At 40.5% G+C, this 26,009-nt stretch overlaps 1 protein-coding gene across 5 annotated transcripts in view; it reads right to left on the bottom strand.

Moving 5' to 3' along the window:
- The window catches only part of Trpc6 (transient receptor potential cation channel subfamily C member 6), a 116,376-nt gene that overhangs the window by 57,052 nt on the left and 33,315 nt on the right, over positions 1-26,009 (bottom strand). The window contains exon 2 of one of the 5 annotated variants that reach the window (XM_052751917.1): positions 4,965-5,042. The exons of the other annotated variants lie outside the window; for them this stretch is intronic. Coding sequence (XP_052607877.1) covers positions 4,965-4,969 — 5 coding nt within the window. The 5' untranslated portion in view covers positions 4,970-5,042. The remainder of the gene's footprint in view (positions 1-4,964; positions 5,043-26,009) is intronic. 5 annotated transcript variants of the gene reach the window in all.

Below are 26,009 nucleotides of genomic sequence, written 5' to 3'. Positions count from 1 at the left end.
GTCCGGGGGTGGTAGCACACACCCTTAATCTGATCACATGGCAGGCAGAGTCTCTGTGTGGTCAAGGACACAGGCAAGTGTGGTGACACAAGCCTTTAGTCCCAGTACCAACCATAGACACCTGGAGGTCTGTATAGACAGGCAGTAACAAGGAAGTCATGTGGTTGGGCTTAGAGCCAATGAGAAGGCAGAACAGGAAAGCAATAAAAACACAAGACACACAGGAAGAAGCTCTCTCTGGGGAAGCGACAGCGGCAACGTGGTAAGATAAGGTAGTCATGGCTCTTTGCTAGTTCTCTGATCTCTTTGGCTATTACCTCTGTATTTGGCTCTGTGTTTCTTATTTAATAAGACTGTTTAGAAATTTGACTACATAGGTTCATATATTTGCATGACTGGTCCACAGTTGATAAATTGTTTGGGAAGGATTAGGAGGTGTGGCCATGTTGGAGTAGATGTGTCCTTACTGAAGGGGTAAGTTTCAAGGTTTTAAAAGCTCATGCCAGGCCCAGCCCCCCTCTCTCTGCCTGTTGCCTGTGGATCAGGATGTTGCTCTCAGCTACTTCTCCAGCACTATGCCTTCCTGCCTATCCACCTACCTGCTGCCATGCTCCCTGCCACCACATTCCCACCACAAAAATGACGGACTAAGCCTCTGAAGCTGCAAGCAAACTCCTAATTAAATGCTTTCTTTTATATTATAAGAGTTGCCATTAGGGGGCATCAACATCATGAGGGGAAAACCCACAGAGACAGCTGACCTGAACTTGTGGGAGCTCAGGGACTCCGGACAGACCGCTAAGGAGCTGACACTGGACTGACCTAGGCCCTCTGCATCTGGGTGACAGTTGTGTATCTTGGTCTTTTGTGGAGCCCCTAGCAGTGGGACCAGGACCTGCCCCTGATGCATAAGCTGGCTCTTTGGAACCTATTCCCTATGGTGGGATGCCTTGTTCAGTCTTGATGCTGGGGAGAGGAGCTTGGTCCTGCTGCAACTTGTTAAGCCATGCTTTGTGGATTCCCAAGGGAGACCTTACCCCATCTGAATGGAGAGGGAGGAGGAGTGGATGGGTGGGGAGAGGGAACAGGAGGAGAGGAGGGAGGGGAAACTGTGGTTGGTATGTAAAATAAAGAAAAAAATCTATTTTAATAAATTCCAACTCTGCTTCAAAGAAAAAGAATTGCCATGGTCATGGTATGGTGTCTCTTCACAGGAATAGAACAATAACTAGGAGAAATATCAAGTAATCAGCCCTGAGATCATATACATGCAGGTAGCATTATACAGACTGAGCAAGTTATATTTATATATTTAGAAATACGTGTGTGTGTGTGTGTGTGTGTGTGTGTGTGTGTGTAACAATATTTAAAGAAAAAGAAGCCATAAATTTGAAAGAGCAAGAGGGTGCATAGGAGGGGTTGAAGAGAGAAATGGGAATGGGAGAATAATGTAATTATTTTATTATTTCAAAACATATATGGTACATTTATGTGATGGAATATTTATTATGCAACTGTTGGGAAAAATGAAATTATGAAATTCACAGGTAAATGGAAGCAAAATTTTTGTAGATGAGCCATGTCTAAAATGACTTAATCATCTCACCAAATGTAACTAACAGTGTGACCGCATGAGGAACTCCGTTGACAGAAATCCTGAAATCCTGACTCTGTTGGAGTCCAGGATTTGAAGCCACTGCTGAGAAGCACAACGTGCCTTGAATTCTTGCTCACTTCTTTGTCTCTTTTGCCCTCAAATTAAGTGTTGGCTTGTGGAGAGAGTCCTTTTTCCTCCACAGTTCTGAGGAACGTTCTTGTCCTAGGTCTTAGACAATCTTATTTCCTACTTTAGCATTCCATTTTTAACTCCTTGTGTTTGGATGTTGGACATTTCATAATTACTCTTTAATTCTATTACCCCTTTTCTCTCATTTCCAATTGTGCATCATATTCCAAATTTCTTCAATTTTATCCTGTGATATAGCTAATGAATTTTTTTCTGCCACTACACTTTTAATTTTCAGGAACTTTTTCTCAAATGTTTCCTTTCAAATTTTATTAACCATTATATTGTCATTATTATATTATAGTTATTATTACTAATTATTACTACTACTACTGCACTGAGCCATCTTATGGCCCAAATGTTCCTTTAATCCGTTTTTCAATGTCTTTTTATATTCCTCTGCAGATATTAAGAATATAGGCAATGCAGATTGTAGTTCAAAGAATTGCTCACTTGGATTTGTTTGCATTGGTCTCTGTATTTCACATCACCTTTCACAGATAGTACGTGATCCTTAGTGGATACGCTTTCCTATCCTCCAAAGAAGTACTCCTAATGTGCTTCCTAAAAGGATGCAGCCTTTCCCTAGGAGAACTAGAGTAACATTGGTTTGCCAAAGTGTGTTTTCGTGAGTGGGACGGATGTTTCTTTCTTTCTTTTTTTTAAATTTATTTATTTAGAAGAGGGTGTCAGATCTCACTACAGATGATTGTGAGCCACCCTGTGATTGCTGAGAATTGAACTTAGGACCTCTCAGAGAGCAGCCAATGCTCTTAACCTCTGAGCCATCTCTCCAGCCCCCCAGGACAGATGTTTCTGAGAGAGGCTTTATTTCCGTGTTAACAGCATGGATGGGGAGAAGGCAGGGAACCACTGAGGCATGTTGTGTGAACAGCCATCCAGCATCTTCCCTACGGAATTCCTAGTCCTCTTCACTCCGCTGTCACTTTTCTGACCTCGGACAATCTCCTTGGGCTTTTGCTTCCTGTGTTCTTATTTAGCATCTTCAATGATTTTTGTTGTATACAGGAAGTTTAAAGATGGGAGAAGGGAAAACTGTCAGCTGAAGGTGCAGTATGGTTTGAAAAAGACAAAAATGTAAAAATAAGTGAGAAATGAGATTTAAAAAGATGAGATGGAAGCATTGAAAGTGAAAGCTTGCAAAAAAACTCTTATGAAACAATAAAAAAAACCAAGAATAGGAAAGAGGCATAAAGTAGAATTGAGTACCAAACGATCAAGAACAAAGCCTCTTTTTGTTAATTTTAAAAATATTTATCTTTTAATTAATTAATTTGCTTGTTTGTTTGTTTTTCAAGACAGGGTTTCTCTGTGCAGCCCTAGCTGTCCTGGAACTCACTCTGTGGACCAGGCTGGCTTGAACTCACAGAGATCCACCTGCCTCTGCCTCCTGAGTGCTGGGATTAAAGGCATGTGCCACCACTGCTTGGCTAAAATATTTATCTTTTTTTTTTTTTTGCTTATGTGTGTATCTGCATGTACATATGCCACATGAGTACAGGTACTCATGGAGACCAGAAGAGGGAACTGGATCCCAGGAGCTGGAATTACAGGTGCTTGTGAGCCACTGATGTGGTGCTGGAACTGGACCAGGGTATTCTGGGAGAGCAACAAGTTCTCTTAGCCACCAAGTCACCTCTTCTAGCCCCCAGATTTGTTCTTTGTCTGCTACAATAGGAACAAACAACTATTCCAGCTTGTCTCAAAGTATTCCTTTAGGAGTCTATTAAAGTTAGGAACGTGGAAAGCACTTAGATTCAGATTACATTCATCCTGCATCCTCACAGACAGGCACTTAAGGAGAAAGACACTGGGACCTCACCATTTCCCGTTTATTATTCACATGAAAGACCCTGGCCACGCTCACAATACAACAATAATTAACACAAGAGCCTTTCGCTCTTCCAAAGAAAGAAAACATCTTATCAGTAACTTCATTTATAGCTCACTTTTTAACTTGGTGCCCATAGTTGTGTTTGCTCATACATGTTTAAGTTTATATTCAACTAGACTATGCCATAGTAGAGACACACTTATTCTAGAATTTAATAAGGACAATTTATTATCTTACTATTTATTTGGGGAAAAAAAGTCATGTTCTATTTCGGCAAGCCATTAGCCCTGGGACACGACCTCTTCCCCTCCCAATTCTGCCTCTCACACTCAGACTTCCCTCTGGAAGAATTACAGTCCCATGGGAAGTGAAAGCTGTTTTCCAGGAGGAAGCCTCTCTCTTGTCCTAACGGCTGTGCCACAAATACATGTGGAACACAGTGACATTAGTTTCTGACACATTTTCATTTAAAAACCTGGCTTTTGGTTTTGTTTTTTATGTTGTTTCAACAGAAAAACATGGAGTATATAGTGTTTACATATGCATTTTCTGTGACCTTACAACAGCAATCACTACACACATGATAAAGCTAGTTCCCAAGTCCAGGGGCAGCGAGGCAGGAAGGGCTGCTCCAAGCTGGAGGAACACATTGCTTCCTTCTGCCAGTGCTCAGTCTAGCCACAGTGTAACAAAGCAGAGGGAAGGTCTGGCCTTTGGTTTGGTTTGGTTTGGTGTTTGAGTTTGTGCTGGTTCCTTCCTCCCTGACTTCCAACTGTAAATACAAAGGAGGTAAAGTAACTTTTAAAATAAGGTGCATTTCAGCCCTTTCAGGGAATATAAAAGGTGTTAATAGACCACATTACCTCTCTGAAAATGGATTTTGTAAAACTGTCTTGTAGAACTTGATTGTTATAGAAAACACAGCCTGGAACAACCACCCATTTAAAAAAAAAAAAAAGAAAAGAAAAAAAACCCTCCTAACTGTGTCAACAAGAGTTATTTTCATTTCCACTAAAAGGTAATTTTGCAAAACCAGCTCTTCTATTTTAAATATGTACACATACACACACACACACACACACACACACACACACACACACACACACACATACACACATCCCTTTCTCTCTCACACACAGTTTTTCTGTCCATTGAGCAATATTTAGCATAGTTAAATGTTCAATAATCTACATTTTCATCTCTATTTTAAAATTTTTTCATCACAACATATAAATAACAGTTCTAAGAAATAATCCAAACTAACCACTACCTCCCATGACACTCGGCTCTCAAATCAGGTCATGAAAACAGGTTTTTACGTACCTCATTTCCGTGACTCCTTTCTCTGGTTAAATAGTGCCTGTTGCCCCAGATAGTGAGCGATGAAATAATCCATCTCAGCTGAAAAAGCCAGCAACGTGAATTAGCTGCTAACAGAACAGACTGCGTGCTGGGGCCAGAGCATGTGTGGTCATTTTCTCTACTTCCTGTTCCAAGATGATGTGCTTTTATCAAATGGAAGTGCCCTTGTCCAAATAAGCCCCACAGCGGTGCCTTGCTTAGCTTGCATTTTTGGGGTTTTTTTTTGGGGGGGGGTTCTGTAAAATCCTTGTGAATATATAAATTCAAGCACAAATCTATCTACTAAAGCAAAAGTTAGCAATCACATAAGAAGACTTCATATATTCAGCCTAGGAAAATGGAAATAAAGGAGATTTGGAAATCTATATTTTATGAGACGTATAATTATTCAACAGAAGAATTAGACTTGGTTATTTGGAAACTTTTGATCAATACAAGAAGTGAGTTTGCGATCATCGTTGTTTGGGATGCATGAATGACAGAAGTCATTTTATTATAATTGTGTAACATTAACTCTAATTTGAACATGTCTATTTAATCTCTCTCTCCATAATCCAGGACCTATCTGGGGTTGAGGAAGTAATAACTATTAGAGTGATGTTTGCCTTGGTCTTGTGGGAGCAGAAACTACTTCACTTTATTCCTCTGTTAATCCACACACTCGGGCGAGCGCTGCTCTGTGAGTGCTAGTAAATACTTGCCAAACGAGCGACGCCTACCTGTCCAGGAAACCAAGTTCACAGCCTTTAAACTCTGCCTTAACCACGATGTACAATGCTATAGAAAAAAGAAAAAAAAAAACAAGCAAAACATACAAGCAAAGCACGCTGTTCAAGGAAACATCAGACTCACTGGGGAGTTTTTAATACCACAAGTCCAGAGGACTTTTTACCCTTAGAGATAGAACAAACAGCCTCCCAGTGTGCTCTGCTCTTCCCACCTGGACTTGACACTGCACAGAGTCCATGGCCACCCCTCACAACACATCACCAGAACTGTCTGGACCCCAGACAGTGTCCTTGGTAGCAATTCTTGACCTGCCTCCCCTCAACTGGCTTTGATTTTCCCACCAACTCCTTTCATCTCATGAACCCCGAACTTTCTACTTGATCGGTCCCACTCCATCACTGCCTGCCTGAGATGTTTGTCACCTTTAGTTCTGAGATAACAAAAGTGTGACTGCAAAATCCTTGTTCATGGTGGAGATTTGGGGTTGCACGTTCAGGTTTTAATCACCAGTTGTTGTCTTGTTTGAACCAGTTAGATCCCAGACTGATAGAGGACAAACCTAAGTACCACCTGGAAGGTGTAGAAAGTCAGCTTTTGATAGAACTACATCTGATATGTACATGCTGCTATCTCTTTTCAACTGCCAGTTTGAGTTCAGTTAATTTTTGTATGCCATGTCTTCTTTGAAATGCTCTTTGGTAGAGTTCTGGGGACAGGCATTCAGTTTTTATCTATTTTGATGAGTGTTCTTGGGACTATTAAAAATTTTGTGTATAACATAAGCAAAATTGACCCCAATTATGTTGTCAAAGGAAGAAATTTAAACCCTTTGCTTCTATTATCAACAACTTCATAGTCCTGTATATTTCACACAGGTCTCTTCCCAGTCCACAAATAACATCTCTTCTATAAGGCAGATTCTAGGGTGGAAAATGAGAGGGCACTTACAGTGGATAAAATAAAGGAACCACTAAGAGTGTGGAGAATTCCAGCACAACACCATGTAGTGCCTACACCAGGACAACGAAGATGCAAGTGTAAAGTGATGTAAGGAGATGGCCAGCTGTCAGGAGTGTGAGATGCAGAGAGAGCCTAGAGATAAAAGCACTCACTGCTCTTGCATTGGGCAGGAATTCAGTTCCTATTGCTCATATTGGATGGCTTATAACCATCTGTAACATTGGTTCTGGGTATCTGACACTCTCTTTTGGATTCTGCAGGAACCTGTGTATGTATTTGCAGGTGCACATGTACATACACACACACACACACACACACACACACACACACACACACACACACAGACAGACAGAGAACAACTTCTTCTGCCCTCTGAAACCCACAAGTCCCTCCCATATGTTGAATCCAGGCCAGCGACAGGAAACAAAGGAACCGTATATGTATATAATCTGCACAGGTCTACATTGGTGCCCCCCAAACACTGGTTGCAAGGAGTGCAAAGATGGAAAGAGGAGCTGGAGGCCACCCAACGACAGCAGCCCAAGTTCCATGGTGAACTCCTTCAGAAACGACGGGTGGGAACATGTGCAAAGGAGATGCCAAAGGAACTTTTTCTGTGAGTCATTGGTGTGTCATCATTTCTCACCTCTCTGAGCTCTGTCAGGAAAGACACCCACAGTCAAGTCCAGGCAAGTTCATTATCTTTTCTGAAAGTGAGACTCCAAAACAAAATTAATCCATCTGAATTTTAAGTTCCTGCTCATGTTCACATGAGGCTTTGAGTGAACAACTGAGATTCTAAAGTTGAGAAGGAGGTGCTCTGGTGTCTCATATTTGGTGTAAAGAGCCTGTACTGAAGATGCTGGCTCCCCAAAACAGTCATGAATGCTTGCTCCTGTGGGACATGTAAACAAAGTTTACTAGCCTTTCCATCAAAGAGTTAAGTAAAATAGACTTTTGAAAAAAACTGAAGAAGTCGCTTGGCAGAAATTCTAATTCCTCTAGGGTCATGACTTCTTGAAATCAAAATATGTGCTTAAGTTTGCCCACTCCGCTAAAAAAAAAAAATGCATGTGCTTCTCAACTCCATCTTTTAAACCAGCCAGTCTTGTAAGGATATGAGCTGAAGTTCTGATCACTCAAAGTGGAGTATGGGATTATTGGCTACCCACTACATGGGATCCCTTTGCATTAGGAATATAACTTAGCAGAACCCCCACACATACTTACACACTGCAATACTGGGATGCTTGCCCGCTTCATTCAACATGGCTATGTACCCTTCTAAAGAAGTATTATTTTTTGCCTTGAAGAAAAACTTTGGATTGTGTGGTCCTTTGCTTAGACTCCAGAGCCATTTCTTACAATCTCAGCCTTTACCACTAACCAGGGCCAGATCCAAGAACGCACTGCAGAAGCTCCCGTCTACAGGAGCCTTTGTGTATCAGCAAACACAACTGTGAAGGATGGGAAAGTAAGCCAAGGAGCACATTGTTTCCATTTACTGAACCAGTGCCTTCATTCACCAGTCGGGTGAATTTTAAACACGGATTACCAATTGCCTTGATTCAGTCATTCAATAGTTCAAATATTTTTCCTGTCAAGTTGTGTGTGTGTGTGCGTGTGATGTGTATGTGCCACAGCACACATGTGGAAGTCAGAAGACAATGTGCAGGAGTCAATTATTTCCTTCTAGAACCATATGGGTTCCAGGTATCAAACAGTTTGACAAGCATGATGCAGGTACCTTTACTCCATGAGACATCTCGTTGGTCTAAGTGTTCCACTATTTGCCAAATACATAACCAGAAGGTTCTAGTTCCTGCATTCAGCACTTGGGAAGTAAGAAGAGAAGATGAGGTAGAAAAAAGAGAAGATTAAATGTGGAGCCTCTTCTGCTAAAGGCATGGTGTGCTGTGCAAGCCAGTAGAAGGCAATTTTAAGCCAGCCTGTGGGTCAGGTAAAACCTTCTGAGGAAATGTTACTAAACCTAAGGAGGAAGGAAAGCTAGCAGGAAGGGGACATCACTAGAAAACAACAACAAAACAAAACAAAAATAAAAAAAAAAGACAGAAAAGCCCTTGCTGTGTGAGTCAGCAACCTGAAATTGTCCTTCATTCAGGAACTAGAGTACCCTTTTTCAAAGAGAAATCTTGTCTCTTCTGTTTAACTGAAGGTCTGGGACCAGGGTTAGATGCCTAACATCAGTTGACCTTTGTTGTTAGATTTTCTTTTACTGTAGCCCCACACTGGGTGCCAAAATGTTGCTGGTTGTTTTTTCTACTCTTCTGCTCTTTGGGGGACCTGCCAATCAGTTCCCAAATAAATCACACATGAAGGCTTATTCTTAATTATAAATGCCCAGTCTTGGAGTGGCTTAGATTCTAGCCAGATTTGCTTAACCTAAATTATCCCCTTTTGTCTCTGGGCTTTTTCCTTTTTCTGATTCTGCAGATCTCTCTTTCTTACCCCATTGCTGGTTATGTAGCTGGGTGGCTGGCCCCTTGCTTCCTCCTCCTTCTCTCATGCCTTCTTTTCCCCCCAGATTTCTCCTCCTATTTATTTTCTCTGCCTGCCAGCCACACCTATCCTTTCCCCTTCCTCACTATTGGTCAGTTCTTTATTAGACCATAAGGTGTTTTAGACAGGTAAAGTAACACAGCTTCACAGAGTTAAACAAATAACAATATAAAAGAATGCAACATATCTTTGCATCATTAAAACAAACATTCCACAGCATAAACAATTATAACACACCTTAAAATAATATTCTCCAACAGACTTTCACTGTTTAGCACTTAGGACTTAAAGTTTGAGGTAGAAATGGGACTGTTTAGGCCACTCTAAAAGCTCAGGGTTATGATTTAGGGAACTTAAGTTCAGAACTCAGGTTCTAAGTATCCAGTCCAGAAAGTATTGTTCTGAGTCAACTGGGGCTTTTGAGAGTCCAATTCCAAAGCTGGGAATCACTCAAGGAGAACTCATTATAACTAACTCTGAGTCTTTAGGATCTGGACTTCATGTCACTTGGGGGAATCAGGCAAAGCAACGGTGAGAGCGTGGGAACTTAGTCCTACCGTTTACTGTATCCGCTGCTGAGCCTCATACTACTTAATGGAGGAAATGGGATGAGGGCTAACCCTATATTAGCGTTATTATGAAGTTGATGATTTGTGGAATTCAGCTTAATGGAACTCAGCTTTGTCTACTATGGTCTACAAAGCTTCTTGATCATGATTGGTCAAGTCCAGTGACAGACAAATAATGTGAACAGAGATTTCCAAAGAAGATAATACATACATGAAGAAAATGCTTAGCATCACCCGCATCAGAGAAATGCATATCCAAAACACAATTAGAATTCTTTTCCTTACTGTAGTTACAGTCATTATGATTAAAAAGAAAAAGAATGTGCCAGTGAGATGCAGAGAAAATGCAACATGCATTGTTGGTGGAATTAATCATATCTCTCCAAAAATCAAACATAGCTACAGTATGATCTAGTGATCCCACTCTTCAGCAAATCCCCAAAGGAAAAGAAGTATATATATATATATATTCATTCTCACAGTTATTTACAATAGTCAATAAATGGGATCAATCTAAGTACCCACCAGCTAGAGTACATAAAGGAAATGTGGTACATGAACACAATGGAATACATTCAACCATAAATCGTGTGGTTTGTAGCAAAGTGGATGAACCTGCAGAACATTATATTAAGCAAAATAAGCCAGGCACAGAAAGACAATAGCATACATGAGTTCTTGCTCATATGTGGATGCTGAAAATGTTTATCTCATGCAAGTAGCAAGTATAATAGTGATTGCAAGAGGCAGGAAAGGTCACAGGTAGGCAGAAAATGAAAAGACGGATTAATGGGTACAGTGCTACAACTGAGATAGAAAAATAGGCCATATGATTACAATTAATAATGACATACATTTTATAATCATTAGAAAAGAGTTTTGAATGTTCTCACTACAGAGAAACAATAAATATTTGAGGTGATAGATCTGCTAATCCTAATGTGATCATTATAAATTGTATAGCAGAACCCATATGCAAGTGTGAAATTATTCTATGTCAATTAAAAATAAAGTAAGTGTGTTTTAATACACTGTAAATTTAGTAGAATAATAGTATTGGGTTCTGCTCTAGGGCCTATGACAAATCTAGCCTCATGTTTTTGGCCCCTTTAATGGTACCAAACATGGATTCCATCTTATGGAGTGGGCCTTGAATCCAATCTGAAAGTGGTTACTTACTCCCATAACATTCATGTCACTGTGCACCAGTGAGCTTATCTGATCAGAACAGTCATCATGACCAAAATGGCATCTTCAGTGCCTTTTGTTTTATTTTTTATCTTCATTATATCTGTGCCTTGACCTTGAAGACACTGTTCTTAATATGTATTCCATTATTTTGGCTTCAACTTTCATTCTCTTCTTGTGCATGTGTGTTCTAAAGCCCTGAACTCTTCTTTGGATTCCACAGCCAAATCCAGGGATCATGAAAAAATTCTCTAATGACTCTACAAATTAATAAACAAATAGAAACTATAAAAGATGACTGAATCAAGATCATCCTGGATGATGAGACCACACCTTAGCTGTAGAGTGTTTACTTGGCTCTTGTGAGGTACTGGGTTCAACCTCCTAAAGAGTTGTGGAAATGCTTTTCTTCCACGTCAGAAAGCTTTATCCAGTGATAAACTGATTTATGGTCAATAGCTAGATAGATAATATTAATACTATACAAGCTTCCTGTTCCATCTAAGAGCTTCATTTTAAATGACAAAAGCTGTATACTATCGAGAAACTGTTGAGTCTTCCAGATATCTTTGCATGATAATGATTTGGGAGGGAGAGGAGAGAGAGAGCTCACTCCATACTGCAACTATGTTTGCTTTAATGCACATGAAATTACTGTCCACTTAAGGTTTCACTTATCAGAAGAGTGCAACCTCATTAAGCACATACCAGGTTTTAAATCACAGGTCTTTGAAAGTCAATTTTACAATTGTCACAAGACTAAATTTATGAATCTTTATGCACTCTCTTGAAACAACTAAGATCTTCCTGTAATGCACATTTTTGTCTTTTAAATGGGCTAATGTCTTAGACATGCAGGGTCAAGTTTTAAGAAGCATTATAAACAGTAAATAAACCCCAAAGGGTTTCAAAGTTGATCCATATTCTATAAATTTGTCTTTATGATATTCTTAATATCATGATGTAAGATTCAAGGCATTGTGTGTATGTGTGTGTTGTGTGTGCATATGTAAGCACATATGTAGGGGCTATGCTGGCCCATGGGGGCTGTGGAGGCCAGAGGCTCATGTCAACTGTCTTGTTCAATCACTTCTTCACCTGACTCTTGAAACAAAGTGTCTCACTGAGCCTGAAGCTCCCTGATTCTTCTAGTCTGGCTGGTCCATGAGCCCCTGGGCTCTCACTGCCACCATCTGGATTCCATATCCACCCTTTACATGGGTGCTGGGCATCTGAACACTGATCCTCAGGCTTGCTCAGTGAGATGGTTATTCTTGGTTGTCAATCTCATTACATCTGGAATTAACTAAATCCCCAAATGGAGGGCACATCTGTGAGGAATTTTTGCTTAATTTGAAGTAGGAAGATATACTTCTAATCCAGATCTTTTGAGCTGGGAAAAACAAGCCTTTAATCTGAATCTTGATGCAGGAAGACACACCTTTAATCCAGATTGTTCAAGCTGGGAAAACACATTTCTAATCTGAGCCATACTTTCTGCTGGAAGCCTACCTAAGGACATGGAAGAAGGCAGCTTTTTCTCATTGCCTACTTGCTCCCACCTTGCTAGCAAGTCCATTCTTTCACTGGCATTGGAGCCTATGTCTTCAGGATCCCAGCATATATGAAGAACTGCTGAGATATCCAGTCTTGGGGACTGAGCAACTACTGGATTCTTGGGCTCTCCATTCACAGCCAGACATTTTGGATTATCTGGGCTGCAGCCTGTAATTTGTTCTAAGAATTTCCTCTTTTTTATATGATTCATTCTGTAAGTTCTGTTTCTCTATAGAATCCTGACTAGTACACACAGCAAGCACGTTACTAACTGATGCAGCTCTGTTGGCCAGGACATTTTTTTCTTTGCCTTTATTTCCTCATTCTATGCTCAAATTTTTAATCAAACATTCCAGATTCTGCCAACTAAAAGCACAGATGCTAGAGTGAGCAGACACGGATTTTAGTTCTGGCTTTTCCATTTGTTGACTGTCTGGCTACCTGAAAATGAGAATTACAATGTTCCTCTCACAGAAGTGGTGAGTGAGTGTGTGTGTGTGTGTGTGTGTGTGTGTGTGTGTGTGTGTGTGCATGTGAGTGAGTGTGTGTGTGTGCGCGCACGCACGTGTGAGTGTGTGTGTGTGTGTGTGTGTGTGTGTGTGTGTGTGTGTGTGTGTGTGTGTTTGGTAAATTCACTCACAGCTCCAGTGTAATGTGGATTTAATGAAGACAGTCCCTTCATGAACAAGCAGAAATGTAAGACTGCAAACTCAGGTTTGAAGATGGTCATATTTCACCATTTAAATGTTTTTCTTGCTGTGACAGAAATAAAGAAACTACTATTTTAAAGCAATAATGAGTTTGGCAACATTTAGCTCCCTTCCCCACCTAAGAATTACTTTACTGATTGTTTTTAGGCCTATTTGCTTCTCAAACCCAGAAAAGTAGCAGGTGTTTGGCTCTTATATTAAATATTCTCTTTATTTTATAGTTTTAAAAGACTACATATACAATCACAGCAAAACAAAAAGAAGAAATATTGTCACTGTGGCACACTTGGAGGGAGTTTCCCTAAAAACAACATCCCAGGAGCCAGTCCTTGGATTGTGAGGATCCACAGAGCTGCACTCACTGTCTGGGAGGCTGGCAGGGCACCTGTCTATACATCTACTTCTTGTTGTTTGTTTTGACTCTTTTTGCGGGGCAACACCCAGCTCCCAAATAAATCACACACAGAGGCTTATTCTTAATTATAAATATCCGGCCTTAGCTTGGCTTGTTGCTAGCCAGCTTAACTTTAAATTATTCCATCTTGATTTTTCCTTTATGCTTTTACCTTTCTTTATTTCTGTATTTCTTACTCCATGGCTTGCTGTGTAGCTGGGTGACTGGCCCCTGATGTCCTCCTCCTTCTTTGGTTACCTTCTTCTCTCCTCTTCTTGATTTCTCCTTCTGTTTCTTCTTTCTGCCTGCCAGTCCTGCCTATCCTTTCTCCTGCCTTGCCATTCAGTTCTTTATTAGACCATCAGGTGTTTTACACAGGCACAGTAACACAGCTTCACAGAGTTAAACAAATGCAATATAAACAAAAGTAACCCACCTGAAAATAATATTCCCCAGCATCTACTGTTCTCTATGTTGTCCCAAATGCATAGGTCAAAGAACATCCTGGAGCGTTCATCCTCTTCAGGCAATTCCATGTCACCTTTAGAAATAAAGGTGATAACCACCGATTTCTTGTTTTATCCTATGACCTCTTTTGTCTGTATTGGTTTTTAAGTTTTATTTTGAACAGGTATGTGTGAATATATGCCACATATGCGTGGGTGCTCTGGAAAGAAAGGGGTGTTGAATCCCCTGGAACTGGAGTTATAGGCAGTTGGGTGCCATCCAATATGGGTGCTAGGAACCAGACTCAAGCCCTCAGTAAGAGCAGCAAATGCTCTTACCTAATGAGCCATCTCTCCAGTCCCTTGTCTGTATTTTTTAAAACCAGTTCTATAAAACAAAACAGTGAATTATGACAAAAGCTGTGTTAGTGTAACCAGCCAGTGGCTGCAAAGCAAACAGCTGGGTTGCTAAGAATGAAATACAGCATCTTCATTCATTCAAAACTCAGGGGTAAAAGCACTACTTACAATGAGATTGACAAGGTGTATCAACCTTTGATTCTCTGAGACTTCTCTAAAGTAAAGTGGAAGGGAAACACACAGCTGAGTCAGCAAAGCTGCAGCTTGGCACAGCACGAAGACAAGTCTAGTTGACCACATCTTGCATGCATACACCAGAGATTTGGAAGGACTAGTGCAAAACAGCGTCTTCTGGACATGACAAGGTCATTTCACCTGTTTTTGCCTGCAAAAGACTTAGTCAAGATCAAGCCAGTAAAAAATGGAGCATAGATGGGGGAAGGACTCATAAAGCTCCACCCCTAGTCTAGAAACTTTGGCAGTTGAAGACTGCTAGGGTAGGGGTAATCACTTTTCTTCAGGCAATGGCCCCCACTAGGTGCTAATGTCCCCGTAGATGGCCCTACATCCATATAAGGACAGTAATGACCAGAGTCAATAGCCTAGAGAATTGTCAAAATGACATGAGGATGTAAAGAACTGGGAGGCGTTGGAAGGGGAGTTGGAGGCTGATATAACCAAAATACATGTTAAAAAAAACAATACAAATAGCCCTGTTATAAAAAAAAAAAAAAAGACAAAAGTTCTGGCTCTCCATAGAGAAAGTGTTATCTTACTCTCTTTATGTCAAAAACTGAATGTCAGTCCCTACCAAAACAACTCACACCACTTTTATTGACTGCATTACACTGCTTGCTGGTAAGTTTCAAGCAGAACTCTATTGAAGGTTCCCGTTTCCTCTGCACAATCACCTCTGCAATACTTTATTAATGCTGGTGGTCGCAGGGTGTCAGTCACTTCGGTATTTGCCAGCATTGAATATACTTCCACATCACTTCTTTACCCAACAAACAAAAAAGGGTGTTGGTTCCCATGGAAATGGAGTTACAGTCATTTGGAAATCACAAACTTAAATGCCAGCATGAGACTTGAAAATGGTCTCTTTCAACATTGTCAGATATCTGTCTTACATTTTCCTAGATAGAAAACTTCAATTAGAAAGTGGAACTTCAAGGGGCTCACAGCAACATGACCAGTGTTGAATAGATGCTTGTAACCCAGAACTGTTGACTTACTTTGCTTTGAAGTGCTACTATCCAAAACAATTGTTTTTAAAGTAAGTTCATTTCTCATCCTATTAAGAGGCATTTTGTTATGGCAAAGACCAAATTTAAACAACGTACTTTCCCCAGGTAATCCTTTAGTTGATATTTAATGCCCCCCATTTACATTGCAGTCACCCCACACCTAAGTAGATATAAAAGCAGAATTGTCTTAGGCCACAAGGCTAGCTGAGTTCATGCTCCTCAGCCTTAAGCTAAGGCTAAAGTAATGACATAAACCACAGATATATCGGCTAGTGGGATGTGTACGCATTTTTGTTGGTTGGTTGGTTTGTCTGCCACATTTTCTTTAGTTTTACATTTTTATTTACATTTTTTCATACAACATTTTTTTTAATTTATTTTGCAATACAATTCAGTTCTACATATCAGCCACAGATTCCCTTGTTCTCCCCCCTCCCGTCCCCCTCACCTTCCCCCCAACCCCCCCCCCCATTCCCATCTCCTCCAGGGCAAAGCCTTCCCCACAGACTGAGGTCAACCTGGTAGACTCAGTCCAGGTAGGTCTAGTCCCCTCCTCCCAGGCCGAGCCAAACAATCCTGCATAGGCCCCAGGTTTCAAACAGCCAACTCATGCAATGAGCACAAGATCTGGTCCCACTGCCTGGATGCCTCCCAAACAGATCAAGCCAATCAACTGTCTCACCCATTCAGAGGGCCTGATCCAGTGGGGACCCCTCAGCCACTGGTTCATAGTTCATGTGTTTCCATTCATTTGGCTATTTGTCCCTGTGCTTTATCCAACCTTGGTCTCAACAATTCTCGCTCATATAAACCCTCCTCATTCTCGCTAATTGGACTCCCAGAGATCCACCCGGGGCTTAGTCATGGATCTCTGCATCCAGATCCCTCAGTAGTTGGATGAGGTTTCTAGCACAACAATTAGGGTGTTTGGCCATCCCATCACCAGAGTAGGTCAGTTCGGGCTGTCTCTCGACCATTGCCAGCAGTCTGTTGTGTGGGTATCTTTGTGGATTTCTGTGGGCCTCTCTAGCACTTTGCTTCTTCCTATTCTCATGTGGTCTTCATTTACCATGGTCTCCTATTCCTTGTTCTTCCTCTCTGTTGTTGATCCAGCTGGGATCTCCCGCTCCCCCAAGCTCTCTTTCCCTCGACCCTCGCCTTTCATTACCCCCACTCATGTCCAGGCTGTTCGTGTAGATCTCATTCCATTTCTCTGTCATTGGGCGATCCCTGTGTCTTTCTTGGGGTCCTGTTTTCCAGGTAGCCTCCCTGGTGATGTGAGTAGCAGACAAGTCATCCTTGTTTCATGTCTAGTATCCTGCTATGAGTGAGTACATACCATGTTTGTCTTTCTGAGTCTGGGTTACCTCACTCAGGATGATTTTTTCTAGATCCATCCATTTGTCTGCAAACCTCATGATGCCATTGTTTTTCTCTGCTGAGTAGTATTCCATTGTGTATATGTACCACATTTTGTTTATCCATTCTTCAGTTGAAGGGCATCTGGGTTGTTTCCATGTTCTGGCTATTACAAACAATGCTGATATGAACATAGCTGAACAAGTGCTCTTATGGTGTGGTTGAGCATTTCTTGGGTATATGCCCAAGAGTGGTATAGCTGGATCTTGGGGGAGATTGATTCCCAATTTTCTAAGAAAGCGCCATATTGATTTCCAAAGTGGTTGTACAAGCTTGCATTCCCACCAGCAGTGGAGGAGAGTTCCCCTAGCTCCACATCCTCTCCAGCATAAGGTGTCTTCAGTGTTTTTGATCTTAGCCATTCTGACAGGCGTAAGGTGGTATCTCAGAGTTCATACAACATATTTTGATCACATTCTCCCCCTCCCAGCTGCTCCTAGCTCCTCCCCCATGTTTTGTTTCTCTCTATCTATCTATCCATCTATCTATCTATCTATCTATCTATCTATCTATCTATCTATCTATCTATTTATATTTCTTTCTTTCTATCTTTCTATCTATCTATCTATCTATCTATCTATCTATCTATCTATCTATCTATCTATCTATCATCTCCCCCAAAGAAACAAACAACAGCAACTAAAAGACAAAAATATATCAAAACAAAAAGTACACACACACACACACACACACACACACACACACACACACACACACACACCATGGAACATGGACCAACTTTTTCTGGGCATGGCATACCTAGAGAATGGTTGATATACTCAGTATTACTCCTTTGAGGAAAACTGATTTTCCCTTTCGCATCAGGTAATGATTGCATATAACTTCTCAGTTACTGGTGGAATGTGTCCACTTCCCTGTCTCGGTCCTGAGATTTGTCTGGTTTGAATCTGTGCAGGCCCTGTGCCTGCCATCCCAGTCTCTGGGAGTTCATATGTGCATCACTTTCTTTGCGTCTAAAGATGCTATTTCTTTTGCTCCTGGAATGTTACAGGGCACCTAGCCAAGTAGGTCAGCCAGATGTGTCTTTCCATTTAAACAAAAAAGGAGGAAGGAAGGAAGAGAGAGAGGAAGGGAGGAAGGAAAGGAAGAAGGGAATAGTTTTCCTTCTTCAGCCTTCGGTTTTTGAAGTAACATGTCCTCTCCCTCAAAGATACATTCTCAGTGCATGGAATGCACCCCACACCTAAGTAGATTCATGATGAATTCCACTGAATGGATGAGCACATGCATGAAAGTCATGTGGGTTGATATCCAAAAGGAAACATAAGGTTCAGGTTCAATGTAAACGTTGTGACAGAGTTTTTCAAAGAGGTAGATGACATTTGTAAATCTCTGTCAGAATGATTAGAAACAAACAAACAAAAGAACAACAACAAAAAAAACCCAGAGAACACAAATTACACAAAACACTAAAAATGAGAGAGTTAATATTATTACAAGTATAATACACTATGGACTACTTTAACATTTAATAATGTGTGCTAACAAGAATTTTTTAGAAAAGACACTGACAACATGATTTGTGAAAGACACTAAGAGAATCAGGAGCTAATCCAGGGTCTGGGAGAAAATATATGCATGTAACAACCTGGTGAAAGACATGTAGAAAGAATACAGAAAAGACTCAAAACACACAAAAAGACTTGAATTAAAATGGCACGGGACTACAGGTGTAGCTCATTGGGAGGGGGTTTGTCTACCACATCAAGTTCCTGGGTTCAATCCCCACACCAGAGAAAAGGAAAGGTATGAAGAAAAACACAATAAAAGAATGAATTCAATTGAAATGTTTTCAACTTGTTATTTGTGTGTGTGCATGCTGTGTGTGAGTGGGCATGCATGCAGAGATCACAGAACAACTTTGCAGAGTCTGTTCTCTTCTTTCATATTTATGTGGGCTAGAGGGACAGGGCGCAGGTCATCAGACTGGCTTGGCTGGCACCTTTGGGTGTCGAGCCGTCTCACTCACAGAAGAATTCAATCTAAAATGAATATGTTTAGCAGATCCTTCATCAAAGCATATATGGATAACAAATATCAGCCCTTTAAGAAACTCAAACTAAAACCTTTATAAGATGTCACTGCAGACTCATGGGATGACTGGAGGTAAGGAGAATGATAGCACCATTCTTGATGAGGACTGGGCATTTGGGAACTGCATCCCCTGGCTGGTCCACATGGAGTAAGATTCCCAGTTCAATGGCGCCCTCTTCTGTCAGTACTGCAAAGTTCAAGCACTCCCTTGGCCTTTGAGCTGTTCTGGTGGAGGAAGGGGAGTTTGCATGCTCTCAAATTGTTTGGTTGTCTGTTGTATTTGTTAGAAGGATCCAAAGAAACAGGACCAAGGAGATTTACTGTACAGAAGTGGCCTTTTAATTGAGTTGGATGAGAAGGCCCACAATCTGCACTCAGAGAAATTGATGATGTCCTTCAAGTCTGAGTCTAAGGACATAAGAGCCAAGAAAGCAGAAGGTGGGGTTTCCAGTGTGTCTCTGTGCCCTCTTGTTTTGGACTTTCCACAGATGGTGATGCAGGCTCACACTGGGGGAGACCTTCATTCCTCAGTCCATCAGTGAAAATCTTCTCTGGAGACACCCTCACAGCCACACTTAGCCACAAACTGAGTCACATACTTGGAAGCCCTGTGGCTCAGTCAACTGACACAGAATTAATTGTTTGCTGTCTTCCAGGACAGAGACCTGTGTCCCCTTCCCTTCTTTGCTCTTTCACTGACTAAAAACAAAAAGGCACTTTTAAAAGAGTCACTTTGCCCTTTTAAACCAAGTATTATACCTTCTGAAGACTGCTCATTTAAATCATACATGCTTTTAAACTATCTCTTCATAATTCATGTTCTAATCTACCAGGACACGTGTTATAATCTTTTCCAAAGGTCACCTCATTCTTCCTGGAAGTGATTTTATATGAACCAAATACACACAATTGGTTTTTTGTTTGTTTGTTTGTTTTTCTCCTTTGTTCCTTGTGATTTTTTTTTCTTGTTCAGGGTAGAGGGAAAAGTCGGGAGGATGACAGAGCAATGGAACCATCAGATAGGGGAACTGATAGAAGCATCAGATTACAGCTACTTGGAAGTTTGCTCGCCCTCAGTCTCTGCGTTCCTTAGCGGGCAGCGCTTCTCCAGAGCTTCACTTCTTTTCTGGTCTGCACCATTTCCAAAGTGGACTGAGCAGACGGCACTGTTGTCAACTACTAGAACTTCTATTCTTTTGTCTTTCTTGTAAACATTTTATACCAATTGCAGTAAAAGTTTAAAAAAAGAACCAACAACCCAGACTCCATTAAAAGTTGGAGTCTAACTTTTTAATGCAAACATCAATCCTTGGTAGAGAGTTTTAAAAAAGAGACAGAAAGAAAAATCTATATTTTCCCTTAAGTAAGATAACAGTTCATTTCACAGATGGTTATTAGTGGATGAAACAGAATAGAAAATACTGAAAATATTAAACAATTTCAGTGGTTTTAAAAATGCATCCAACATCTACCCCATACTCCGCTCTACTGACAGCGATCACTTGCAGGAAGTACGTGTAGGAAATAAAGATGTCTGTGAGCAGAAAACCAGTCAAGAACGGACATTATTACTCCATGAGAAAGTTCTGCGCCTTCCTCTAACAACCCTGGACAAAGCATGCCTCTCTGCTATCCCTCTGGCCCCTGTAGCTGCTGCAGTTTTTGAAACTATAATGACTGCTGACTTGAGAAGCATTTATCTTAAAGGAAAAGCTCTGTCCTCAGCACGATAAACTCAGAGTTGCTCAGAAACAGTCCTGCGTGTGTCTGCTCAGTGAGTCAGCACTCTTGGACCTAAGTGGCCACTCATCCATGAGCTCCCTCCACAACAGCGTTCCCTTCACTGGGCATGGTAGTGCCACTCAAGTGAGTTTCCCAAGTCATGGAAAGACAGGAACTTCAACCTCTGCCAGGCCTTCTTTATCTGCTAAGCTAACATGTAAATACACCATAATTCTATGACACAACTCTACAATTCTGCAAGAGCTTCAGTTTCCAAAGTGGGTCTTTCAATATCATCCATTTCTCAACACATTGACCACTGTCATAATACACATGTATACAGAATTACTCATAATTCTTTGTCTATAAAGAGTGACAGGAAAACTGGATGAAATGGTTACTATAGATGGCAGCATTATAAGGTCTCCAGCATACTGCTTTGTCATTATCTTATGGATATCCTACAGCTTTGCTACAATGCTTTTTAACTAAAATATTTTTGATACAAAATTATACACAGCCCAGCTATGCCATTCCTCGTGTGTGTGAAGAACTCTAAGGTCAGCATACCACAGAAATACTTTCACATCACAACAGCGAAGATATGGTACCAATGTAGATGTCCAACTATACATGAATAGATAAAGAAAGTAATATATATATTATAAACAATAGAAAATTCTCAGTCATAAAGAAGAATGCAATTATACAATTTATGGGAAAATTGGTGCGATTGGAGATCCCATTAGGCTAATTAAGCCATTCTCAGAAAGAATTACACCGTATGTTTTTTCCTTGTTAGTGGTTCTATCCATGGATATATTATGTGGAAACAGAAATGAAATTGTCCATGGGAACAAAGGGGATTAGTGTGAAAGAGGGGTAAAAAGATAGGAAATGGGAGGAAAGGAAGAGACGTTCAACATCCAATATACACCTCTGGGAAACTTTTAGATTGTGAAAGCCAGGAGTGGGAGGCCACTACAGCAAAGCTGTTTCCTGGCCACAGCAAGGCAGTTGCACACAGTCTCACAGCAATTCTGACACATGCACTGTCATTCTCAAGTTGAAGCCAGGAAGAAAACCCGTATGGAGGTGGGAGACAGGCTTGAGGTCCTTCCTTAGCTGAGGAGTCGTTGCAATAGACAGCTGCTGGGGAAGAGAAGGTTAGTTTTTCTTAAGGGTGTGACCCCCAGTAGGTGAACCATACTGTGAGATGCCTATATACCCAATGCCTGGGCAGCACAAATAGACTGGATGGGTTAATTTTGGTGGGTATGGGAGAGTGGTTCTGAGAGAAGTTAGGAGAGAAGGATGATAACGATCAAAAATACACTACATAACATGCTCAACCAATTAGTAAAGTATTAAAAACAGCACTTTAAATGATACATTGCTTCATTCACTTTCTAGTTGTTTCTCAAATTCCATGCCTTGGAAATGAAAAAAAAAAACTGTTACGTCATTGCTTCACTCCAAGTAGCCAGTGATTTAAGTAGGAGTCTTGGTGGAACAGTTGAAGAGATGAAACTATTTCAATGCCCAGTGCCAATTTTGTTAGTCACTGATTTTATTTTAACAGTGGAGGAAGTATTAAAACAAACTGAATCTGAGTGAACATGTGTAAGTGGTGTCACTTTGAGCCTTCAGCCATACCACCTTGAGTGTACCCAGTCTCCTCAAGGCGATGTCATTTTGAACAAGCGTATATGGTCATTAGCATCCTCCTCACCTGGGAAAATGTCAAGAAATTTGGCTTCAGTCTTAGCTTTGTGACCTACTAGGTGCATGATTTTAGGCAAGTGATTAAAGGACTCTTGGCTGCAATTTCACCAGCTGTGAAAGAATATAAGATGGTCAGTGTAGCAAGGTTGTCCTAATGAGTAAGATTAGAAAGTAAAATAGTCCACAGCAAAAACATTTCATCTGGAGTTTTAAGAACGTAGTGACAGAAGGACTGGAAAGGAGATGGTAAAGGGGGGACGTGGACAAGAGCGCCCGTTTCTGGCGTGGGCGGATAGAATGAGATGAAGACTACAAGACGTATATGAACTCATCAGGTAAAGGTTCAGTAATATGAAGCAAATATTCTAGAAAGAAGGAATGCAAGATAAAAAGGTTGAAGGTAAGACAATATGTTCTTGGAACTCAAGATAGTTTAGAACAGTTTGGTGGGACAGGGTGCCTAGAGAATGAGAAAAAAGAGGTTGAGAGAAAAACTGGGCAATTGTAAATGGAATTTTCTATTAGGATACAATGTTTAGACTTTATCCTGGAGTGATGAATAGGCCCCCAAGGCTACTAATTCCATAGTTACAAAGGACAAGGGACAGAAAGCAGAATGACCAGTTAGGGGTTGACAGCCAAAGGTTTATTTGGTACAGGGGTGGCTGAATTTGAGAGCGACAATGGGAACTGGAACACACACCAGGACTGTTTTCAGAACCCAAAGCCCTCTACACTCCCTACCCCCACCCCGAGTGCTTTCATACTAACTCTAACTATACAATAGGGTATATTTCAAAAGGATAGGTGACCTGGCTTGTTTGCTGCTCTCCACATAGCCTCTGGCACGTGAAAAGCACTCAACTGATGTGCACTGAGTATACATCGCCTCTCTGACCTTATTGCTGTCCTTTTAACAATTCATGGGGATGTGTGAACACTTTTAAGTACTAGAATGATGCAGTATTAGTCTCACAAAGACTATCTGCACTGATTTCATGCGAAATTGTATTGAACATTGAACAGTAACTAAATATGACATCGATTTTGCCCATAAACCTCATACGTAAGATATTTTAGACTTTCAAAAATGATAAGCTTCAGTGAATTCAAGTTGTTCTTTTCTCCTTTAAAGTATAAATCTGTTTAACCAACGGTGTTTGGGGGATGTGTTACTTCCAAATTGTATCATTCTTTGTAAAATTTCAGAATGTCCTCTTTAGGATTTTTTAAGTCATACATGAATGTGTGTGTGTCTCGATGTGGGTGTGTGCACATGGATGCAAGTGCCCACAAGGGACAGAAGAGGGAGTTGGATCCTCTGGAGCTGGAGTTAACAATGGTTGTGGGCAGCCTCATGTGGAAGTTGGGGACCAAACCCAAGACTTCCACAAAAACAGTACATACTACTAACAGCTGAGCCAATGCTCCATCCCCAAATTCCAGAATATTCTGAATATCAAAAGATAACTTAATTGAGTAGATTGAGTCCCAAACTGTAGTGACTATGTTATAAAACTATAACAGGTGACCTCATGTTTCTAGAGAACTATATTATTCACTATGTACATGAACACAGGGTGAGTGAAAAGGAGCACAAATTTAAAAGGTACCATGTAGGTGCAAAACTGTGCAGTGTTTTGTAAAACAGAGGACTGGCACTGAAGAAAGAAAGAATGCTACCAATATATGTGTGATTTCATTCTTTTAATTTTAGAAGAAAATGATTTTTTATCTCTTATTGTAACAGATTTATTTCCAACTGAAATGTATACTTTGCCTGAAATGTCAAGTGTGGTTTCTTAGTTTTGCAGAGCCCACTTAAACACAGCGTCCTGATCTAACAGGCTTTCACTAATTACTCTCAAGTTTGAAGAAGAGTATTGGAAGATGCAATGTTCTACTGTAATCCACACCTCTATGACACTTAAAATTTTTGTGAAGCAAAGGTTTGCCTACACAGTCCCATGCCCTTTATGATGTGACTGAACAAGCGAATGTCCCTGTGCAATGTTGAGACTTTCATATAAGAAGGAGTGCACTCTAAAAGAGCAATAAAAAGCAGAGTAAGTACACAAACCAGCTACACAGTCATTCCTAACTATTATGGAGTACCAGGCACTTCACAGAATCACCTTGCTGTACTTCTGGAGGACTGGCAGGGAGGCAGGACTGTTTCTCAGCATCTCCAGGAGTGTGAGTAACACACTGTACCATGTGACCATGGCTGTTGTGTCGGTAGAGAAAAGGGGTTTTGCAGCCCCTGTGTAACCTCACAGGACCCCATTGCAGTGTGCACTTTGCTCTTGGCCAATCGGCTGCTACCCAGAGCATGCTACATTTACTAGCTACACAGGAGACTTCACAACTCTCACAAGTGGTGTTTATGTGGGTGTATATATTGTTCTTTTCACAGGCATTTTGTTTGGGCTAAAAGAGCAATGATGTACATTTTTTAATTCACTAATAAACTACATGGAATTATTTATGTGCCCAAAGGAACTTTAATAAAATAACTAAATAATTGCTGCTGCTATTTTTTCTTTTCAGTTTTGTTCAAATTTATGACAGCATAGATCCTTTCTGAAATGTAAGAGAGTACATAATATATTTGTCTGTCTGTCTGTATGTTTAGACAATGTATAATTCCATGTATAAATGTTTTAAATTTGTGTATTCTTTATTATCTTAAAGTACATGTAATGGAGAAGATAAAAGATCAATGGAGATATTGAGATACTGACACTGAAACGTATCTACCATATGTGGGCTGCAAAAGGAAGTACATCAATACTAGTAAATGATGTATGATCTCATTATGAAACATTTGTTAAATTTTATCTTTAAAATGTAGATATTGCCAGAAAGTGTCGTCACGTCTGTCATCCTGCAGGAGGAAACAGATTGCTGCTCACCATACTCCTGGCATACATCATCTTGTTATTGCTGTATTACTAACTCATAACTGATCATGTCAATACATATTCTTTGACCCAAACGAATTTTTGACTAACTGTAAGGTTCAATTATTTAATTATTGGATTTATTTATTGTGTATGTATGTGTGTATGTGAATAGGTACACATTTTCATCTCATGGCACACATGTAGGGGTCAGAGAACATCTTGCAGGAGTTGATTCTCTTTTTGTGCCAAGTAGGTCCTGGGGGTTGAACTCAGGTCTTCAGGCTTGGCAGCAAGTGCTTTTACTTACTGAACCATCTTGCCAGCCAACAGATTGCAAAGTTCTTATATACAAAGAAATAATTTCTCTTAAAAGACATTATAAACCATTTGGTATCTGGAATTATGAAATATTAACGATTCTCTGAAGTAATATATTCTGGGAAAGTTCAACTAATAATACACAGACACTTTAGTAAGCAGGAGTATTAGTGATGAACAG

The sequence above is a fragment of the Peromyscus californicus genome, unplaced genomic scaffold (genome assembly GCF_007827085.1).
Source record: "Peromyscus californicus insignis strain IS unplaced genomic scaffold, ASM782708v3 Scaffold_11__1_contigs__length_118956290, whole genome shotgun sequence".
Classification (NCBI taxonomy): Eukaryota; Metazoa; Chordata; class Mammalia; order Rodentia; family Cricetidae; genus Peromyscus; species Peromyscus californicus.
This window is presented reverse-complemented; position numbering and strand designations above follow the sequence as displayed.